The 22,967-nt window shown below is 32.5% G+C and overlaps 1 protein-coding gene across 5 annotated transcripts in view; it reads left to right on the top strand.

Moving 5' to 3' along the window:
• Positions 1-22,967, top strand: part of LOC126884772 (uncharacterized) — a 786,660-nt gene that overhangs the window by 478,968 nt on the left and 284,725 nt on the right. For all 5 annotated transcript variants that reach the window (XM_050650993.1, XM_050650991.1, XM_050650992.1 and 2 more), the window contains 2 exons: positions 2,306-2,737; positions 15,169-15,395. In XM_050650993.1, coding sequence (XP_050506950.1) covers positions 2,306-2,737; positions 15,169-15,395 — 659 coding nt within the window. The remainder of the gene's footprint in view (positions 1-2,305; positions 2,738-15,168; positions 15,396-22,967) is intronic.

Here is a 22,967-nt window from a genome sequence, read left to right as displayed (position 1 = left end):
AAAAACTGAAAAATACGTGTTCAATCATTTTTAAAAATCTATCCAATGACACCAAACACCAACCCCCACTACACCCCCTGGAGGTGGGGTGGGGGGTAACTTTAAAATCTCAAATGGAAACCCCTAGTTTTTCTTGCAGATTTGGATATGATACGTAAAAGTAGGCAACTTTTATCCAAGACATTTTTTCGAACTGTGGATAGATGGCGCTACAATTGGAGAAAACGATTTATCCTGATACCATAGGTAAATTATAGAAACGGTCTAATATCTCGAGAAATACACTTCCAAATGAGAAACCAAAAAACAGGTTTTTAATATTTTTCGAAAACCTATCGACAAACACCAAACATGACCCTCTAACCCACCCCGTGGAGATGGGGTGGGGGGTAAATTTAAAATCTTAAATAGCAACCCCCACTTTTTATTGCAGATTCGAATTCGTCATAAAAAATTAAACAACATTTATTTGAAACATTTTTTAAAATTGCTGATAGATGGCGCTATTAAATCGTAGTTTTCCAATTAAAGCGCCATCTATCAACAATTCTAAAAAATGTTTCGAATAAATGTTGCTTAATTTTTCATGACGAATCCGAATCTGTAATAAAAAGTGGGGGTTGCTATTTAAGATTTTAAATTTACCCCCCACCCCACCTCCAGGGGGTGGGTTGGAGGGTCATGTTTAGTGTTATTCGATAGGTTTTCGAAAAGTATTAAAAACCTTTTTTTTGGTTTCTCATTTGGAAGTGTATTTCTCTAGATATTAGACCGTTTCTATAATTTACCTATGGTATCAGGGTAAATCGTTTTCCCCAATTATAGCGCCATCTATCCACAATTCGAAAAAATGTCTTGAATAAAAGTTACTTACTTTTACGTAACGAATCCAAATCTGCAAGAAAAACTAGGGGTTTCCATTTGAGATTTTAAAGTTACCCCCCACCCCACCTCCAAGGGGTGTAGTGGGGGTTGGTGTTTGGTGTCATTGGATAGATTTTTAAAAATGATTGAACATGTATTTTGCAGTTTTTCGATCCGATGTTTAGTTCGCGAAATATTCGACCGTTCCACTACTTTTGGGACACTCTGTAGATGATAGTTAGATGTTGTGCTGGGTGTGCGACTTTTAGAACAGATTGGTCGTTGATGTAATAGATGTGATCTGTTTGTGAATATTTATTTGCTATGTTTAAAAATTGAAGTTGAAGAAGAAATTGAACAATAGTAATTTGTTAAAACTTTTTCATATAAAAATATTAAAATTGTCAAAAAATTAGTCAAAATGTAAAATCATTCATAACTGACTCAGAGTTAAAGCTAAGTGTTAAGGTAATGTAGTAAGTAAATTAAACTTATTGTAATGTGAAGTTATAATTATCTATATATAGTACAATGAAAAATTATGGAATATCACTAAGAAGTTTAAAAAAGTTAAAGTGTAGAAAAAATTAATAATGAAAAATGAAAAAAGCTTTGTAAAAACTTTTTATTTCTATTGCATAGTAATATTTGTTGAGTTTAATAAATAGTTGTGTAGATCAAAATTAATTTTAATTTAAAATTTTGGTGAAACATTAATGCAACAATACAGGTAATGTTACATCTAACTATCATATATAATTAAAAGCTACATTAATAATTAAAATAATATCACCATATATAATTAAATTAAAATAACATCACTATATATAACTAACAAATTAGACTATCGGTGTAATGTCGTATTTCCCTACTAAACCCCTCAAGACCCCACCGATGTTTAGTTAATATATTACATTGAAATCTTTCCCTTCACCAACCATCCCTCTAGCAAAGTGCACAGAAAAGTATGATATTGAATACTACTACATTCTTCCCTTATACCGGAAAGTAAGTATATATCTTATACTTGACATACTTTTGCTTGCCACTGCACATGAATGCGTGCATGTTTGTGAGTATGAGGATTGTACACCATGCGCACATACATGTGGGTATTCATGTACATGCATGAACATATGTACTTTGATATTGGCTGTATCATTAAATTTTATTTAAACCAGACCACCTAACTAACTCTGTTTTTTTTTGTTGTTTGTAGCATTTGATTTTACTTTAACCGGACCTGATGATGCTGTATAAATTGTAAACAGCGAAACCGGTCGTCAGTGGTAAAATAAATTGTTTGTGAGAACGTCTCTCTTTTCTTTACTACAATAGTATGGACTCACGCATGCAACCCATTCATTATTTGAATAATGAAATATTTTTAAGAATTATCGTTGGATACATTTTTTCTACAATATGTCTTTGCTTTTATTAGATCCCACTCCACGATGGAGCGCTATACGAGGCTCCCCAGAGCTCCGACCCTACAACAGCCTGCCTCGCAAACAAGACATCAACAACTACCCATCCCTAGCCTTACACCAAGCTAATCTCAAGAACCAAGAAATCTCGAACGAGTCCACGTCCCCAACTTACAGGCGACGGTCTCCTAGGAGAACCCAATCCGAAGACATTTACGATGACCAAGGATCTTCTGGGCAGTTCAGAGGCGGTTCGCCCATCGGTCTCAGAGGAAACTCGCCAGACATGGACGTCTTCGTGTCGAGACCTTCTCGAATGAACCCGCTGATGAAGCTGGGGGACGGTAGAACTGAGATCGATAGGAGGAGGTCGCCTATGAGGAAGAGTAACGAGGGGAGCAGTGAGGATGGGAGTTCTAAAGAGGATGGAAGTCCTAAATCTAGAGGTAGCTAATACATTCAGTGTTTCTATTTGAATTAACAATAATAATCACAGGTCAACATGAATTTTTAGTCTGAGTTCTGTACCTCTGATTTTGATTATTATGTCCAACTAAGAAAGAAATAGCTATTTGTATAACAAGGGAGGAAAGTGCTACTTTTCCTCCCGAGAATAAAGTTTCAAGGGAGGAAAAGGCACTACTTCCATGTTATACATATGATTTTTCCACCTTCCTGAAATAACAAGCCACTTTTTTATTTTTAAATAATTTAATTATAAATAATAATTTTATTAGAAAACTAAAACCAACAAGTAGGTACAGCAGAACTGTCAACTGTCCAATATAAGTGAAATTATTAATGTAAACATTGTTAAATCATGTGATGTATCCAGGATGTATCGGGCTCTCGTTCTATCATCAGGACATGAAACGCGAAGTGCATGCGCCGGAGAATTTATCACTCTCACGCCGCGAACTGACTTTTCATTTTCATTTCAGGCATTCTCGCTGTTTTTGTTAACATGTACTTAATTATGACGTCATATGTAACTAAATAAACGAGTAGTGTTTCCAAAATACTCTTGTATTAATTATATATTATGTCAACCCAGGCTCAATACTTAAAAAATTAAAATACAGTAGAACCTCGATTATCCGTCTCTCTATTAACCGTCACCTCTGTGAACCGTCACCTCTGTTAACCGTCAGGGTCCATACATAAGTTATATTGATCACATAAGTAAAAATTGAGTCATCAATTCATTTTGTTTGAGCATTTTTTTATGTAAATCAGGGCTCTGGATTAAATCTCAATTTAAATAGGTAATGATAAAAATGATACCGTGCTTTTAGAGTTCTATTTTTAGAATCGCAAGCCCAAAATAAAAACGCACAGCACAATAATTACAGTCAATATCTGCGTGTCACCATAATTCAGTTAATGTTCTGTTAACCGTCTTTTCGATTATCCGTCATACCCTTGGTCCGGTGCCCTGACGGATAATCGAGATTCCACTGTAACAATTTACTGTTTTTTTCCATTCTGCAAAATACAGGGTGTTCTATAAATAAACGTTAATATGTATAGATACTTACGTAATAGATAATAGAATATTGAATAGGGCGTCAATAAGTTATTTCATCAATGACGTCACTTTTACTTTTACTCCCTAGGGAGGAAAAGTACGACTTTGCTCCCTACAAAGTATACACGCACCCAAACTTATATGGAATCATCTGATATTCCTTACTATTTCGTACGAATTTAAAAACACGAACACATGAAGTCAAACAATATTTATTTTAAAGCAATTTAATAACAAATACGTAACAATTAAATCAAACAATAAAGTATTTAACAAACAAATTGAAAGTAGTTGTTTTAAAATAGCATACAAAATTTCAATATAAAACGAATAATGTTTAAATTGTTTTTATTTATTTGTTTTTGTATTTTGTGGTAGTCAGTATTATCACCTCTAGTGCTTATTATGCAAGCTTCAGTTTGCGTGGGCACGCTCCTAATAAAATTATCAACATTTTGTTGTGGTAGGTTGCTCCATCCTTTAAGAGCAGCTTGTACTCATGATACTACGACAACCAGATTGTCGTAGTATCATGGCTTGTACTAGCCGTGCGGTGTTTTGTGGATTATCCCGGCGAGCTCTAATTTTTCTTTTAAGCATATCCCACAAATACTCTATAGGATTAAGCTCGGGTGAGCAAGCAGACCACTCCAAACAAGGGATACCTTCTGCTTCAATGATGTCTGTAGTCACTCTAAAGGTATGTAGAGGTCCATTATCATGCAATAAAATTAAATTTTCTCCTGTTGCACCTCTCCAGAGCCTGACTACAGGTTATCAACATACCTGTGAGCAGTTAAAGTTGATTGGATGAAAATTAAAGGAGTTTTATTATGGATCACAATTCCTCTCCAGAACATTACACTGGCCCTTGTATATTTGTGAACAGATCTGGCAGTTTTCGTTCTTGCTTATCTTCCTCGGCCTCTAAGTACACGATTTCGTGGGTCATCTGATTTTACACAAATCTTGACTTTTTTTTGGTTTTGGTGGTGAAGACACCAATTTAGGCGATCAATCTTGTGCTGCCCGGATAACTCAAGAACTCATAACAACTGTCTCCTGCTGTATACTTATTGGTACGAACTCTTTTTCTTACCGTTTCAACTGAAACAGTTACACCTGTAGCTTCCAAAAGCTGCATTTGGAGCTGCAGGTGAGAAATGGTTGGGTGTCTTCCAGCTGATTGGACAATTAAACGATCGTAGAGAGCCGTTATTACTTTTGACGACTTTCCTTTGCTTTATTTTTGAGCTTTTCTAGTTCCTGTTACCTAGCATAGGTTTTGGACAGAACGCCCTGTATTACTCCTAGCTCTACAACTATGTCCCTCTGAGAACATTACTTTCTCCACAAGACAAATAATCGTTCCTCGTTGTAAGTTCTACAGGGCCCCCGCTACCATAAGTGCAAAGTGTGTAATGCACACCGGCGCCATCCTTTAGGGGCGCAAAAATTGAGGATCAAAAATTGCAAAATATTTACAAAAAAAATCAAAAAGCAAAAATTAATTTTAAAATAAAAGTTGAGAAATTAAATAGATCAGTTTTACTTTGTTTGGATGACATTATTAGTCTTTCTATAGATATAAAATAAAAAATCCTGCTATAAAAATAACAAACACCAATTCCGTAGACAAAACTGTAGATAAGAAATACCTAACTAAGCCCTAATTTCGTCATTTCGTGGAAAAATTCTAATTATGTAAGTAGTAGTGTGTGGGCGGTAATTATATCTCATCTATAAGCCAATGATTGTGTGACACTCAAATGATGAATCGACAATATTTGATAATCGCGTACCCATCAAATAACTAATTAGACCGGCATATATCGTCGTCCCCGTTAGCGAAATTATTTCGATTCGATTTTTTTGCAAATTACTCAAAATGAGGTCTTTATAACAAATCCAGAGAGCCAGGCGGTGCCTTGGTCGAAAAATTATTAAAACAAATTCACAAAAATATTTTTTTTTCATTCGAACCAATTTTTTTAGATCGCTTGGGTCATTCTGAGTAAAAAATGCCTCTTGTCATTTTTCACTATAATTGATTGTTGTCGAGTTATACGCGATTTAAACTTTAAAAATGCGAAAATGGCCATTTTTAAGGCTTAATAACTCGATTAAAAATTATTAATATGAGAGTCAAAAAGTGACGAAGTCAAAGTTTAAAACCCCTCCTTCAAGATCCTGAAGAAATTTTTCTCATTATTTTATTACAAAGCTGTTGTTTTTAATTATTAACAATTAGCGCTATAGCCCAAGCTGTATCGTTGCCCCCGTTAGCGAAATTATTTCGATGGTTTTTTATGCAAAAGCTTACTCAAAAAGAGGTCTTTATAACAAATCCACAGGGTTCCAGGCGGTACCTTGGTCGAAAAATTGTTTAAACAACTTTTTTAAAGAAATTCACAAAAATAATTTTTTCACTTCGAACAATTTTTTTTAGATAATTTGGGTTATTCTGAGCAAAAAAGTTCTCTAGTGATTTTTCTCTAAAATTGATTGTTGTCGAGTTAGGTATATGGCCATTTTTTCGCATTTTTCAAATCTTAAATCGCATATAACTCGACAACAATCAACCTTAGAGAAAAATGACAAGGAACCATTTTTTACTCAGAATGACCATAGTTATCTAAAAAAATTTGTTCAAAATGAAAAATTTTCTTTTGTGAATTTGTTTAAAAAAAATTGTTTAAACAATTTTTCGACCACGGCACCGCCTGGTACCCTGTGGATTTGTTATAAGTATTATGGTAAGTCCCGTCTAAAGGTACGTTTTTACTGGCGCGGCTCGCTCGTTTAATCGCTGAAAGATCGTCGCTGAACAGGGTTGCCAGATTGGGGTATTTTCCCACAATTTTTTGGTAATTTGAAACCGTCTAGGGGAATTAAATTTGCGAATGTACATAGAACTGTATATTATACCCTCATATAATCGAAGACGATAGGACCTATGAATTATTTCCAGGGCCTCTGTTAATAAGTAGTATAATTTTGGTTTACTCTTCTTTACATATGACTACTACTTCATTAAAATGTGCCAAAAATTTAAATTTGGGAGATTTGAGCTTCAATTTGAGGGAATTTCAGTTTCTAAGTGGGAGATTTATAAAATCACATCTGGCAACTCTGTAGCTGAACAGTGAATGCGGTGTATCTGATTGTGCGTGTGGTTGTGTGGATTGTAGGAGACGTTTTGACTGAAGCGTCTATAACCTTTGTATGGGCGAGTCGAATAATATATTGCTTATATTATTCCGACGACTTTAAAACAGTACTCCCGGTCGCCTTTCTAAAACCGGAAGTCCTAGGTCAAGTTTCTCACCTTTAGTACCATCCTTGAATCATTAGCTTTCGTTCGACATCTCATCTGTCATTCTACCTAGTGGAATGACGGAGGAGTTATTTTCACGGACGACGAACAGACGGGCAGGCAGTCATGAAACCAGAAGTACGTATATATTTGTTCTCATCTTGCTATAGCGCGTCGAATATTACATCGCTTGTACTATTGACTTTAAAATAGTACTTGCGGTTGCATTTCTAAAAGCGGAAGTCTTAGGTCAAATTTTCTCACCTGTAGTAGTATCCTGGATCATAAGCTTTCCTTGGACACTTAATTTTCATTCTACCTGGTATAATGAGGAGTTATGTTTACGGACGGACGGACAGACGACAGACGGACAATATTAATATTATTATTCAAAGAAAACAATTATTGTTAAAATACATGCGAGCAGAGGAAATAGAGGATGAAGAAAGAATTGTCCAATGCTACAAGATTAGAAAAACATGCAATATTTAAAAGAAGACATGAAGAAGGATACTTCAAAATTGTGATAAACAACCATTTATTAGGAAATTATGAAATGATACATACTTATAAAAACAAGCTTCACTTCACAAAAATTTCTCAAATACAAAACTCCGAAACACGCACCGCCAACAAATCACACAAGCAGTATACCGCAATCAATGTTCAGATTCAGCGACGATCTTTCAGCGATTAACGAGCCAGCCGCTGCAGTAAAAACCTATTTTAATGGACAAAATTTGAAAATCGCGTTACTCTGGGTTCGCCATCCACAAAAAGGTGGGATGTTGTGAGGTGAGCAAAAATGTTCTCGGGTTAAGTCTAAACCCTCTATGTGTGAGAAGATGGTCCAGCAGAATTGATTCAATAAAGCCCCTTAAACTTTATTTAATTAAGATTTGCTATGGTGTTATTTGTTCCTATTTTGCTTTATTTGCACCTACCTTATTAGCGTCTCTTCAAAAAAAAAATAAAAAAAATTATCAAAATGCCTTAAGGGGCGCCAAAATCATTTTTTGCACACAGGCGCCAGTAGTTCTTACGGGGGCCCTGAAGTTCTATAACCCCACATGAGGCATATTTTCGTTTTTGGACGCAAAAGTTAGTTTATTTATTTTCGTTCAATTTGCAACTCTTATATTTGCAAGCAAATAACCGTACCGAGCTGTACTATCCGATTGTCTTATCGATTTGTTTATTTTCAATAAAAATCTTTATTCTTCACAACAATAACAAGCTTTTTCAAAAGAAATAAATATTACTTTGAAATACATGATGATAAGTTTGGGTGTGTGTACTTTCGGTAGAAGTACCTACCTCTACCAAAATTGTACTTTTCCGGACCTGATTGTAGGGAGCAAAGTGAAATCATGGTATTTCATTCATGAAATATAACTTATTGACGCACTGTACAATATTTATTTTCTATTGCGTAAGTATCTATACCCTTTAACGTTTATTTATAAAACACCCTGTATTTTGCAGAATGGTAAAAAACAGTAAATTGTTATTTTGATTTAACAATGTTTACATTAATAATTTGACTTATATTTGACAGTTGACAGTTATAGTGTACCTACTTGTTAGTTTTAGTTTTAATAAAATTTGTTATTTAGTTACATAAATAAAAATGAAAAAATGACTTGTTATTAATTTGAGGAAGGTGGAAAAACCATATGTATAACATGGTAGTAAAGTGCCTTTTCTTCCCTTGAATGATTACTGCCCTCCGCTACGCGTCGGGCAGTAAACTTCATTCTCGGGAGGAAAAGTAGCACTTTCCTCCCTTTTTATACAAATAGCTATTTATCTAATAAAGTTTGCTTTTGTATTTACCAAATTTCAAATTTTATAAGAAAGCTCTATTTTTTTAATTTAAATTGTTTTTAAAACTAAACAAATTTTGAAATATATATTTTTATTAACTTTAATTATAAATTTAATTTTTAAACTAATTATGATATTTCTGCAAAAAATTAAATTAAAGGTGTGAATGTAAAACTAATCGTTTGAATGGATAGGTATTCCCTTTGTATTATGTATTAATGAGATATTTCCTGTTATTAATTATATTATTTTGTAACCGATGTTCGAAAAAAAAATTATATAAAAAAAAGATTAAAAAAATAATAAAAAAAACAAAGATTAAAAAAATATTTAAAAAAATATATAAAAAAATAAAAAAAATAAAATAATAAAAAAAAAAATGTTCAAAAAAAAAATATTTAAAACAAATCACTAAGAGGTTCTAAATATCAGAGAGGTTGAATCGGGTTTATTTCCTATCGTAGTGAAAAAAAAAGAAAAAAAATAATTAGCATAGTTGTATTTATTAACATAGTAAGTAGACATTGTTATTTGTAAGCTTTATTTTTTATTATTCTTTATTTTTAAGTGTATACTGGACAATTTTGTATGAACGAATAATAATTTTATATGTAATTACGTGGCTAAAGGTTCTAAACCAAGGCCAGAATCAAAACAAAAAAAACTTTAATTATACAGGGTAGCGAGAAAGTATGGAAACATGATCATTTCTCGGAAACCGCTAGAACAATTTTTATAGATTTTGGTGGGTAAGGGTCTTCTAATGCGGCCGATATTATAGTGATAATTACACTGTTGTCAAATCTTCCGTTTTTCTGGAAATCTAATGAACTTTCTTATTTCAAATGGAACATCCTATATATTTTTTACGTTTTGATATCCTTAAGAAATACTGATTATTTTTAATGTTATATTCCCTATACCTGAATGCCATAGTTTCGTAGTTATTGCTACATTTATTAAATAAAAATTTTTAAACAAATTATAGAAATCAATTTTTTCGGCCCGGGTAGACATTATTTTAGGTTCTTTGGATTATTGGGAACAAAAAAGTTTTGTTGTAATTTTTTCTAAAGTTAATCGTTTCCGAGTTATAAACAATTTAAAACTGAAAAAAATCGAAAGATGACGAATTCTAAGCTCAAAAACACAAGTAAAACTATTATTTTTGAAACTACGAAGTGCCTTAATTCAAGCTCAAACCTTCTTTTATCAGATACCGATAAGTAATTTGGACTTATTTGTGTATAAGTGTAAGTTAATAACTAACGGGAATACAGCTAATGCACTCTTGTACTTATTTATTTATACTGCGAAAATACTAGTCCTGTCGCCAGGGGGGGTACAACGGCCTCCTTAATTCAGATGGACTTACCCAAGTTTTTTTTATATATTTTGACCCGTAGAATACGAATTTTTTGGCTAACAGTTGATCCGGATGTCGATAAGATTGTTATAGACAAAGAACTTAAGGAATTACATAACAGTGATTTCTCGCAAAACAAAACATATTTTTGTATTTTTTGGGTCATTTTAAGCAAAAAATATTCCTACAAGTTTTTTCGTAGAATGCATAGTTTTCGAGATAATCGCGGTTGAACTTTCAAAAAATCGAAAAATTGCAATTTTTGAACCCGAATAACTTTTGATTAAAAAATAAAGTAGCAATTCTGCTTACCGCATTTGAAAGTTTAAGTCAAATTATATCGGTTTTGATTATTTGCATTGCTAAAAATTAATTTTTTTATTGTTAAACTAATCTATAAACACATAGGTTTCCCGTGCCTAATACATGCGTTTTACCGCATGCTACGTAGAAATTGCCTCGCTTGCACTTGTAGCTACTCTACCTACTCGTTCGATTTTAAATGAGAAATCATAGAAAACATCACTCACATACTAGGTGTTTACTACAGTTTACAGCTTTGTTTAACAATAAAATAATAAATTTTTAGCAATGCAAATAATCAAAACCGATATAATTTGACTTAAACTTTCAAATGCGGTAAGCAGAATTGCTACTTTATTTTTTAATCAAAAGTTATTCGGGTTTAAAATTTACAATTTTTCGATTTTTTTGAAAGTTTAACCGCGGTTATCTCGAAAACTATGCATTCTACGAAAAAACTTGTAGGAATATTTTTTGCTTAAAATGACCCAAAAAATACAAAAAGATGTTTTGTTTTGCGAGAAATCGCTGTTATGTAATTCCTCAAGTTCTTTGTCTATAACAATCTTATCGACATCCGGATCAACTGTTACCCAAAAAATTCGTATTCTGCGGGTCAAAATATATAAAAAAAACTTGGGTAAGTCCATCTGAATTAAGGAGGCCGTTGTACCCCCCCTGACGACAGGACTATACACCTGCATATACATTTTAAATAGTCGCAGACATTCGTGTTTACTAGGTACGTAGCAGCATTATTAATAAGGGTAAAGGATGTTAAATATTGCAAGCAAAAATAAATGAAAACTACCATGTTGAGTTAATTGAGCACTTTCCTTGGTTGATGTAACAAGATGCTACATTTCCCCGTAATATATATCAAGGAGAAATAGGAAAATATTATGTAAATATAGCGTACAAGAAGTTGTTATAAAAGTTTGATAAATAAGAAATCATGTACCTATTAGAGCATAACAATTTGACGAGTAAATGAATTATCCTATGAATCAAAGTTCGAATAGAGAACACAAGAACAAACTTAAATAAAATGAGAAAGGTACTTTGTGCAAGAGAACTGAAATTAGACTTGAGAGTTAGGCTGGCAAGGTATTATATTTTCACGACTACGGGATAAAGGCATGGACACGTAACGCGTCGACTACTAGAAAGTTGGAAGCATTTGAACTGTGGGTGTAGGTATTATTAGTAGTCTGGGCTGATTATCGGAGAATAGGCCATTTTTGGGAAAAGTTGTTTACCAGCAATTTTATTGCTGGAATCGATTCTTATGATGGTATATATTAATAATATAAGTATGCAAAGTCCGCAGATAGTGTGCTACTTTTTTTATAAACAAAATGGCACCCGAAAATCGTGTTTTTTTCAATTTTTGCTCTACAACTCCAAAGATTTTAATTTTACACCAAAAACACCCATGGAAAAATTCACCGCAATTAAATTCTGCATAGAGACGTGTTTTTCCCGATTCACTTCTATGAAAACTTTCCCCGGAAAAAGCGGGTTTTTCCAACAAAATATTTAATTTTCAACTAAAATTATAGATAAGTAATTGTTAATCAATAATTAAATAACTTGGTAATATAAAAGCCCTTTTTGTATAGATTGTAATTCCAGAAGCCGATGGAAATTGAATAAACAGTTTAGCAACAATTGAATTGGTAATTAAAAAAGTACGGTCGCTATAATAACGACAATAATTATGGTGCATAAGAATAACTATGATTTTTTCATAAAAAGGCACTATACCTATCTAATGTACTATACCGAACTGAAATTGGACTATTTAAGCGGCCTCAGGAATATTTTAAAATTATAAAGAATTTTTTGGCTTATAAACAAATAGAATATCTCGGGAAATATTAACCTAAATTAAATTGTAAAAACGGTATTCGAAAAACAGCGGCAGGACGCTTCGTTTAAAAGAAAAAACGTTTAATTATGATGAGTAGTTCCTGAGATACAACTGGTCAAAGTTGACCGGAATTTACGACAAAGATATAAACAATAGGATCATAATTTTCGAACCATCTCCTTTTTATTTTTGTGCTCTTTCTCCACACCAATTTTCATATCCTTAAAATACTTATAACATATATTATTATAATAAAAACTATCGATAATACGTGTGGAAATTGCCAAAAATAGCAAAATTCCAATCAAAAATTAGGTTGGAGAAAATGTAACACTCAAAGTTCAAAATCGGTATACGTTAAAAAAATGCATTTTCTCGGCTTGCCATGAAGCAATTTCCTTCATTCTTTTTTTGATCCCAAGTAACTCGAGTAGAGCCATCGAACTAACGCATTATTAAATGTCAAACTTGCTTTTGTTTTGTTATAATAAATTAATTTATTTATTATAACACAAAATTTAAATTTGTTTAAATAAAAATTGTTTAAATAATTATATAGCTTTCAAATGAGAATATTTATGTTTTTAACTTTAAAAGGTACACTTGTAGTAAATTTATCTAAAAAAAAAGCCTACAACTGGAAAAAATATGTAGTTTTCTGTTCTTATAAATAAATTAATCTATTATAACAAAACAAAAGCAAGTTTGACATTTAATAATGCGTTATTTCGATGGCTCTACTCGAGTTATTAGGGAACTAAAAAAGAATGAAGGAAATTGCTCCATGGGAAGCCGAGAAAATGCATTTTTTAACGTATACCGATTTTGAACTTTGAGGGTTACATTTTCTTCAACCTAATTTTTGATTGGAATTTTGCTATTTTTAGCAGTTTTCACACGTATTATCGATAGTTTTTATTATAATAATATATGTTATAAGTATTTTAAAGATATGAAAATTGGTGTGGACAAAGAGGACAAAAATAAAAAGGTGATGGTTTAAAAATTATGATCCTATTGTTTATATCTTTGCCGTAAATTCCGGTCAACTTTGACCGGTTGTATCTCAGGAACCACTCGTAATAATTAAACATTTTTTCTTTTAAAAGAAGCGTCCTGCCGCTGACTTTCGAATGCCGTTTTCATAATTTAATTTAGTTTAATGTTTCCCGAGATATTCTATTTGTTTATAAGCCAAAAAAATTGTTTATAATTTTAAAATATTCCTGAGGCCGCTTAAATATTCCAGTTTTAATTCTGTAAAGTACATTAGATAGGTATAGTGTATTTTTATGAAGAAATCATAGTTATTCTTATGCACCATAATTATTGTCGTTATTATAGCGACCGTAAATTTTAAATTAACAATTCAATTGTTGCTAAACTGTTGATTCAATTTCCATCGGCTTCTGGAATTATAATCTATACGAAAAGGGCTTTTAATTACCAAGTTATTTAATTATTGATTAACAATTACTTATCTAAAATTTTAGTTGCAAATTAAAGATTTTGTTGGAAAAACCCGCTTTTTCCGGGGAAAGTTTTCGTCGAAATGAATCGGAAAAAACACGTCTCTATACCAGAATTTAATTGCGGTGAATTTTTATTTGGGTGTTTTTGGTGTAAAGTTAAAATCTTTGGAGTTATAGAGCAAAGATTGAAAAAAACACGATTTTCGGGTGCCATTTTGTTTATAAAAAAAGTAGCACACTATCTGCGGACTTTGCATACCTATATTATTAATACATACAATAATAAGATTCGATTCCAGCAATAAAATTGCTGGTAAATAACTTTTTCTTGTATTTTGCTAATTAGCCCAGAGTAAAAAGTCAACAAAAGAATGGAAATATTGGAAGCCATCAAGACACGAAAGCTGCAATACCTGGGGCATGTTATGCATAATGACAGATACAACATACTTCAATTAATTATACAAGGCAAAATCCAGGGCAAGAGAAGTGTAGGAAGGAGAAAAATCTCATGGTTGCGTAACTTAAGGGAATGGTACGGATGCACATCAACCGAACTATTCAGAGCAGCAGCATCTAAGATCAGAATAGCTGTGATGATTGCCAACCTTCGTCGCGGTGATGGCACGTAAAGAACCAGAAGATGAATCAATTTGAGTTTCTAGCCCCGCATTCAAAGAATATCAATAGCTTTTTAAAATTATATCAAGATACAAATTCACATAGGCGTGACCAGTTTTTTGAAGTTAATACTTCTTATCGCTCGGTATGGAATTTTGACGGGACTAAAATCGTATTTGGTCTAATATAGTAATATGACCCGTATGCGCGCCAATGGTGAATATAAAATTCTTAGTCGTATGTCAAGAAATGCGCAATAACTACGTCTTAAAATCCACCAAATTTCATTTGCATATCGCAACCGGTTTTAGATCAATAAATAAATAGTTTGTAAGAAAAATTTCAACAACCCCTATCTCGGAAAACAAGCATTTGCGGGCATACGTTTATAAAGCCAACTGTCATTATTTTTTCATGCAGAATTACCCCATAAAGTTTGCCATACTTATTTAAAAACACCCTGTATTGATGAAAAACATGGCTAGTTGTTAAAATACCTAACTTTTCCTCCCAACCTTTAACGTTTATTTTATTTCTAATACAAGTTCTAATTATATTAACAATGTTTTAGGTATTTTAACACCCGAATCGATAAGAAAATTCGACCGAAACCCAATCGAAAAGCGAGTCAGTTTCGAGAGTCATATTTCCAACACGAGGATGCTCGCGAAACCTGCTCCAGTTTTTAGAACGCAATCTTTGGTAGAAGGAAGAGTTCAGAATCATCTGATGAGTCGGTATCCCATCCACCACGAGGATAATTCAGATAATTCGGAAGATGCGACAACACATAGCGAAGTAAGTATTATTTGAAGCCATACCAGAGGTTTAACCAGGGGGGATTTGGGGGTTGTAACCCCCCCATTGTGATATACTTTAAGCTCTATACGCTTAACACCATTACTATTCCATACCCCCTAGGGACCCTCCACTAGTTGTAACCCCCCCCCCCCTTAGGATCATCCTGGTCACACTGTTGAGCCATACGATGTACTTCATCGTATATTAATAGTCCGTTCTTTAACGGTACAATATTGCAAAACCTCTAAATTTTAAAGAACCGCTTGGATTGACATGAAATTTGGCATACACATAGCTGACAAGTCAAAGAAAAAAAGTGATATTGTGCCGATATGTGCTTTTGCCCTGGGGGTGGTTTTCACCCCCTTTTGGGGGTGAAAAAATATTCGTCCAAAGAAAGTCGGGAAATGGATAAACTGGCTAATTTTAAGAAACTTTTGTTCTATAGAGTTTTTTCACTAAGTCAATACTTTTCGAGTTATTTGGCAGTGAATATGTTCATTTTTTTCAACAAAATAACCACGCTTTTAGACAGTTTTTCGCAAATTACTCAAATAGTAAGTATTTTGTCGAAAAAACATTGTTAGCAAAAATATAGCCTGTAAAAAATTAAAAAAAAATGGTGTATATATTACGTCTCTACACCTAGTAGAAGCAGAGTTATAGCTAATGAAAAATAGGTTCATATTCGTCAAATTCCAAATGGAATATTTTAACGTGAAATAACCAAAAACGAAGCACATTTCGGGGAAAACATTACAACTTATTTAAAGTGTTTAAAAAAGCTTCATTTTTGTTTTATAAAAAAAATTCTAGCGTCAAAATTAAACAAGTTACGCTCAAAATAAAGTTAGCCCCTTTTGGTTTTGGTAAAAAATCGAGAAAATCACCCCCTAATTAGTATCTTAAATGAACTTAATCGTTACGACTTCACAAGTTTCTTGACTCGTGTATATATTGTTTATATGATCTGTAAGTTTCATCGGTTCAAAGCCTTTCTTCTCTAGGTGTACCAGCCATCTCAGTCTATACGCTTTAATAAACCTAACTATATCTCCCCCCTCCATTACTTACATCTCTTAATTAATGGTTCATTCTTTTTCTCGTTTCTCCGTTTTCCATTCTTCGCGAGTCCATAATTCTCTCTTTCTCTCTTTCTCTTTTAAGACACTACTTATAAGAGTTACTACGTCTTTACTCTAAACATATGTTTATATCTGTGGTATACCTCGTAGTTGTACCTCCTCCTCCAAATACCATTTTCACAGATGCCACCGAATATTTCTCTCAGGATCCTTCGTTCAAATATAAGCAGAAGATTTTCATCTGCCTTGGAGATGGTTGATGTCTCCAATCCATATGTCAACACTGGTTGTAAAAGGGTTTAGTATATGGTTATTTTTGTTTTTTGGCTTAAGTTTCTGCTTCTCATATGTCTACTCAGTCCAAAATAGCATTTGTTTGCTAGGATTATCCTTCGCTTGATTTCTTCCGTCATGACGTTCTCCTTGGTGATCAGGGAGCCTAAGTATGTGAATTTGTTCACCACTAAGGTAGAGTTATCAACCGTGAATTGGTGACCGATGTTTCTGGCTCTATTGTTGAGTGTTGATGCCATCAACCTAGTTTTCTCCTCGTTTACTTGCAGGCCCGTATTTGTTGAGGCATTTGAGAAAGTGGTATACATTTCTTCTAGCTTGCGTGTTGTGCGGACAACTAGGTCCACGTCATCTGCATATTATGTCAAAATTTGGGATGATTTATTACAAATATTTCCTCTGTTGTCTATTCGGGAATCTCGCCTTTTCCAGAGCTGTGCTGAAAGGGAGACACGCGAGTGCATGTCCCTGTCGCAGCCCAACATGCGTTTCAAACGCCTCTGATTGTTCTCCCTGTATTTCGACTTTGCAAACAACTTTACGCATTGTAGCCTTAAGGGGAACGGAGCAAAATGCAAAATTTTGACGCATGTCAAAATTTTCAATATGTTTTAAATGTATTCATTTTTTTCGAATCCTGAGAAAACTAATAAATATTTTTGAAAAATTTAAACGCAGAATGAAAGATTACATTATTACCGAGGGCCGATACATAGTCCTAGAAAACTTCTATTATGTTCATTTTAATAAGTTACAGGGGTGAAAATAAAAGAGAAAATTTAGTGTGATTTTTAATTACAAACATTTCATTCAAAAGAAACTTTTTATTCATTCTAAGGGACTTTCGGCCCTCGGTAATAAAGTAGTCTTTCATTCTGCGTTTAAATTTTTCAAAAATACTTATTACTTTTCTCAGAATTCGAAAAAAATGAATACATTTAAAACACATTGAAAATTTGACATGCGTCAAAATTTTTCATTTTGATCGTTCCCCTTAACCAATCTTATCAATTTACCGTGTGAACCTTATTATGTGAACGGCCGTAGCTCAACGGCATGATCACTGGCCTCATATGCAAGAGCACACGGGTTCGAGCCCTCCCAACGACAATCAATTTTTCATTTCTAAAAATGATACGAGCCGTTTCACCGTGCCTCGGAGAGCACGTTAAGCCGTCGGTCAATCGGAACAATCCGAAAGGATATCCCCGGCCATACGATATTATTATTATTATCAATTTATCAGAGATGTGGAATTCATTTATGGCTTCATACAATTTATTTCTTAGGACATTATCATAGGCCGATTTAAAATCTACGAAAAGATGTATGTGTCGATATTGAATTCATTGGTTTTTTCCAACAAAGATCTGGTCTGTTGTTGATCGACCAGGCCTAAAACCACTTTGATATTCTCCAAGAAGCTCGTCTGAATGTGCACTTAGGCGACCATATAAGATACTCGAAAATATTTTGTTAGCTGTATTAAGGAGGTTTACTCCCCTATAATTTCTACATTCCAATTGATCGGGCAAACGATTCCAATACACCACTCTTCCGGGATTTGTTTCTCATTCCATGCTCTTAGTATTATTTTATATATTTGATTAGTCAGAGTAGCACCTCCACATTTAATAAGTTCCTCGGGTATACATCACTTCCTGGAGATATATTATTTTTTAGGTCACAAATTATTATATCACTACATAAACGGCTTGACCACTGCTAAAAAAAATTAAAAATTGTGAAATATTGCTCTAGACTGGCCTGATTTATCACGTGCGTCGCTTCATTTGCTCTATTCAAATTGTTTCTCTAAAAGTTATAGCCATATTTGCAAATAAATTGTATTATGCACGTAAATAAATCCTATGTAGTTGAATTTTTAAATAAAAATGGTTGAATTTATCGAGAAATAATTTATGATTGTTCAGTATTTTATTTTATTAATTCCTATTTTATTTCGTTTAATTTTCAATTGAGCTGGCATAAATTTAATTTATGCTTTCGTGATGTATCGATATCAACAATCACTCGTTTATTATACTGGTAATAATTATTAATAAACACTATAAGTAAGCTGTTGACTATTAGTCCAAGTAATGAAGCTTAAAATAGAACAAAACCTCGCAATTTTTACAGAATGGATCGATTTACTTGAAAATTTGACAATAAGTAGTGGATAGCCCAAGGATCAAAATATATATGATACAGAAAGGCGCTTTGACCATGGGGGTGGTTGCCACCCCATCACGGGGGTGGAAATGTTTTATTATATTTTGACCGCATAATTTGATAAACACATTCATTCTAAGCAAAAAACGTTCTATACATTTTTTTCATAAAATTAATAGTTTTCGATTTATTCGCTATCGAAAGTGTTAGTTTTATATCGAAAAAATTAATGTTTTTAATCAGTTTTCGGCTAATAACTCAAAAAGTTTTCGTTTTATCAAAACAACTTTGCTTAACAAAATTGTACCTTTTGAAAAAATAAACAAAACTGTCTTTTTTTATTTTATACTTTATACTTTAATATATGTTAGCTCTTCTAAGGCAAATGCTAAATATTGTAGTGTAAAAGTCAACAGACGGGAAAACTATGCATTTTTCGAGGATAATTTGTTGAAACTAATTTAAAGTAAACATATCTATCCACAGAAATAAAAAAACTTTAGCTCAAAAATTAAGTGACTTATAATGAAAAGAATGTCAGTCCCTATTTTTTTCGGCAAAAAAGTGATCGGAATCAACCCCATAATCACTTCAACACTAATCAACACTAATAACCCCAACAATCAATTAGTCATTTACCTTATTTTGTCTTCTTTCTTTATGTATTATTAATAGATTCTATAAGCATGACCGGCTTAGAATTATTGGTTTTAAAAAGAATGGAGTTAAAAGCGAATAACGCATTTTTGTAGTTTGGTAAAAAATTCCCTTTTCTTCTGAATAGAAAGATTAGCATCACAGACAAGAAAAATTGTTTCAATATCAAATTGTAGCTTATTTAATTCCCAAGAACTTGGTTTGCAAAAATTTTTTCTACGGCAAAAATTGACTGAGCTATTGATAAGTATAACTTGTAATAACATGCAAAAACCACCTTTACCAACCCTTTCAAAGTCACCTCTTTTTGCGACTGAGGATATTAAATGGATTTAATATGAATAGCCTTATAGATCTTGTAAAAACCTACAAAATTCTTTTTTACCAAACTTTCTGAGATAAAAAATAAAGAAGTTGCGGTTAAAAAATCAATATATTTTTTGAACAAAAAAAGGAGAAATCCAAATGGAAGCATAATAATGTAAGTTAGCGGTGTTTTTAGACATTGGCCTTATTCACTCTTCTTTATTTATGTATTATTAATAGATCCTAGAAGTTTGACTGGTTTAGAATGATTAGTTTTTAAAAAACTGGAGTTAAAAGCGAATAACGAATTATTGTAGTTTAGTAAAAAATGCAATTTTCTTCAGAATAGAATGATTAGCATCAGAGATACAAAAAATATTTAAATATTAACTTGTAGGTTATTTAATTTCCAAGAACTTGGTTTGAAAAAAATTTTTCTACGGTAAAAATTGAGTGAATCGTAAATGAGTAAGTAATCGAAAAACATTGAATTTTTCGATATAAAACTAACACTTTCGATAGCGAATAAATCGAAAACTATTAATTTTTGCAAAAAAATGTATAGAACATTTTTTGCTTAGAATTAATGTTTTTATCAACTTTTGCGATCAAAATTTAATAAAAAAATTTCCACCCCCGGGATGGGGTGGCAACCACTCCCATGGTAAAAGCGCCTTTCGGTATCATATAGATTTTGATCCTTGGACTATCCACTACTTATTCTCAAATTTTCAAGCAAATCGATCTATTCTGTAAAAATTGCGAGGTGAAAAGCTTCGGTTCCTGGACTATATTGTACCAATGTCATTTAATAAGGAACTTAATTTTTCAAGGAATTGTTTTATTTTATATTGGTAATTGACCTCTAAAAATGCTAAAATAGAAGAGTGCTACCAAATGAAGGAAGCCTTGTGTCTTTAAGATTAGTTTGTTCACGGTCTTTTGGCGATAGCTCAAAAGGTATGCAATTTTAGTAACTATTTCATAGAAGATTTTTTATAGAGAATTAAATTTATACCGAATTTGCTTTGCAGCACTGCAATCGCAATTTGGAGATGGCTCCAAAGAAATTATGGATGTTACAACTGTTTTATTTTACAATTTTATTCTTATTAAACATTTTATAATTATCAAATAACCAATAAGGATTTAGCAACCTGTGCAAGAGACGTCGAATGAAGTAGGTTTTGTGTAAATCCGTGACTGCATAAATATAATGTCAATAATGTGTAATAATTGTTTAAATTTAAACAAATTAAGGCAGTGCATTAATTTTTTAACTGATTTCTGTGCAATTTATTTAGGTATAAGGAATTTAAATTGATTAGTAGGTATTAATTAAATACAGTTTAAAATTTATCACATAGGTACCTATTATAATTAATCGTCGTTTGGAAATTGTGATTTTTATTTTTAGGAAAAACTGTGCTTGTAGAAAAAGTATAGTGTGAAACACGTGCAGAAAGGTAATTTCTCACTCGTTTGAATTGCGGCACTCGCTTACGCTCGTACCGCAACTTTTCAAACTCGTGAGAAATTAGTACCTTTCTGCACTTCTTGCACAATATACTATTTTGTACTGTATAACAGCGAGGTACAAGAGGTGAGTTTATGTAGGTAGTATTTCCCGATTATTTTTCGCTGTCGTTTTGGCGAGCTGAGCGAATCCGACAGTTTTCTTCTTACCTATCCTTTTACCTATCCTTATATGAGCGGTGATCGTATATTCTTTATATGTCTTTTCAATCCGGCGAGGTGAGCGGGATCTCCTTTCTCCCCTTTCCTTATTATAAATCACGTCGTATTAATAAAAGCAATTCTTATTTCGCGCGATCGTCAAAATCATTCATGCATGTACAAAAATATCGTCACATCGGCCCGAACAGTAAGCTCGATGCGTAGAAATTATAAATATATTTTATAAACGAACTTGATGAGTAATTAAGGCTAATTATCGTATCTTCTGTTTATTTTGATTCCAAATAAAAATGTTTTAAAAAGCGAACTCTTTTTCTTCGACTGATAATTACCTGGAGCAACAACAACAACAACAACAACGCAACGACCTCGTTACAAGGCAAATCAAAACAAGGGGTACGCTATCTGGTGAGCATAGGAGTAAGTAAAGATATTGACATTGTTCTTCCATTTTTCTTTGAGTGTGTGTGTTTGTATAAATATATTTACGTCTTAAAAGTAATTTGATAACTATGAGTCATTCAAATCGGTATTGTTCCGTTCCTCATTGTTCCTCTTGGGAAAAGAAAAATTTAAATGTTACTTTCCACGCTTTTCCCTAAACTGAGGACAAATATCCTGTACGAATAGAAGGAAAATTGGGAAGTAAAGTATTAATGAATAGACAATAAGTTTAAAAATTCAAACTGAATATTTGATATGATGAACATAATAATCCTTATTTAGTCATTTATATAATAATAACCAATAATTCGAAATTTTTAAAATAATCTAGCCTTACGTCAAATTGTTACAACAGGGTTACACTGAATTGAGAAAAAATATACGTACTGTCTTTCTAAGATATAAAATAAATACACAATAATACACCCGTTCACGATAAAAGTCTTAATATTAAAAAATTCTTTAATATTACAAAATAAATTTAATATAACACAAACAATACTAGGTATTAAAACTTATTACTATTAAAAACTTATTATAGTCGGTTCACTAAACTCAGACGCCACTGGCTAGATATTTTAGTCGATAATTTTTTTGTTTTTTGCCAATTTTGCGAAAATTGGCAAAATTACTAACTATTTAGTGATTATTAACTATTTAGTAATTATTTTTTGCCAATTTTACTAAAATTGGCAAAATTACCGACTAAAACATCTAGAAAGTTGCGTCTGAGTTTAGCGAACAGACTATAGACCAGGGCGCATCTGTAAAAATATTAGTAGATTTGGACGTTGAGAGGTGACTCAAATTTTTTTGCAGAAATTGCTTGAAAATAAAATAATAATATTTGAGTTATCCTCCCTCTCAAAAAGGTCCGGAACATTGTTTAAATAATCAAAATGTCGAAAAA

This window comes from Diabrotica virgifera, chromosome 5, assembly GCF_917563875.1.
Source record: "Diabrotica virgifera virgifera chromosome 5, PGI_DIABVI_V3a".
NCBI lineage: Eukaryota > Metazoa > Arthropoda > Insecta > Coleoptera > Chrysomelidae > Diabrotica > Diabrotica virgifera.
This window is presented reverse-complemented; position numbering and strand designations above follow the sequence as displayed.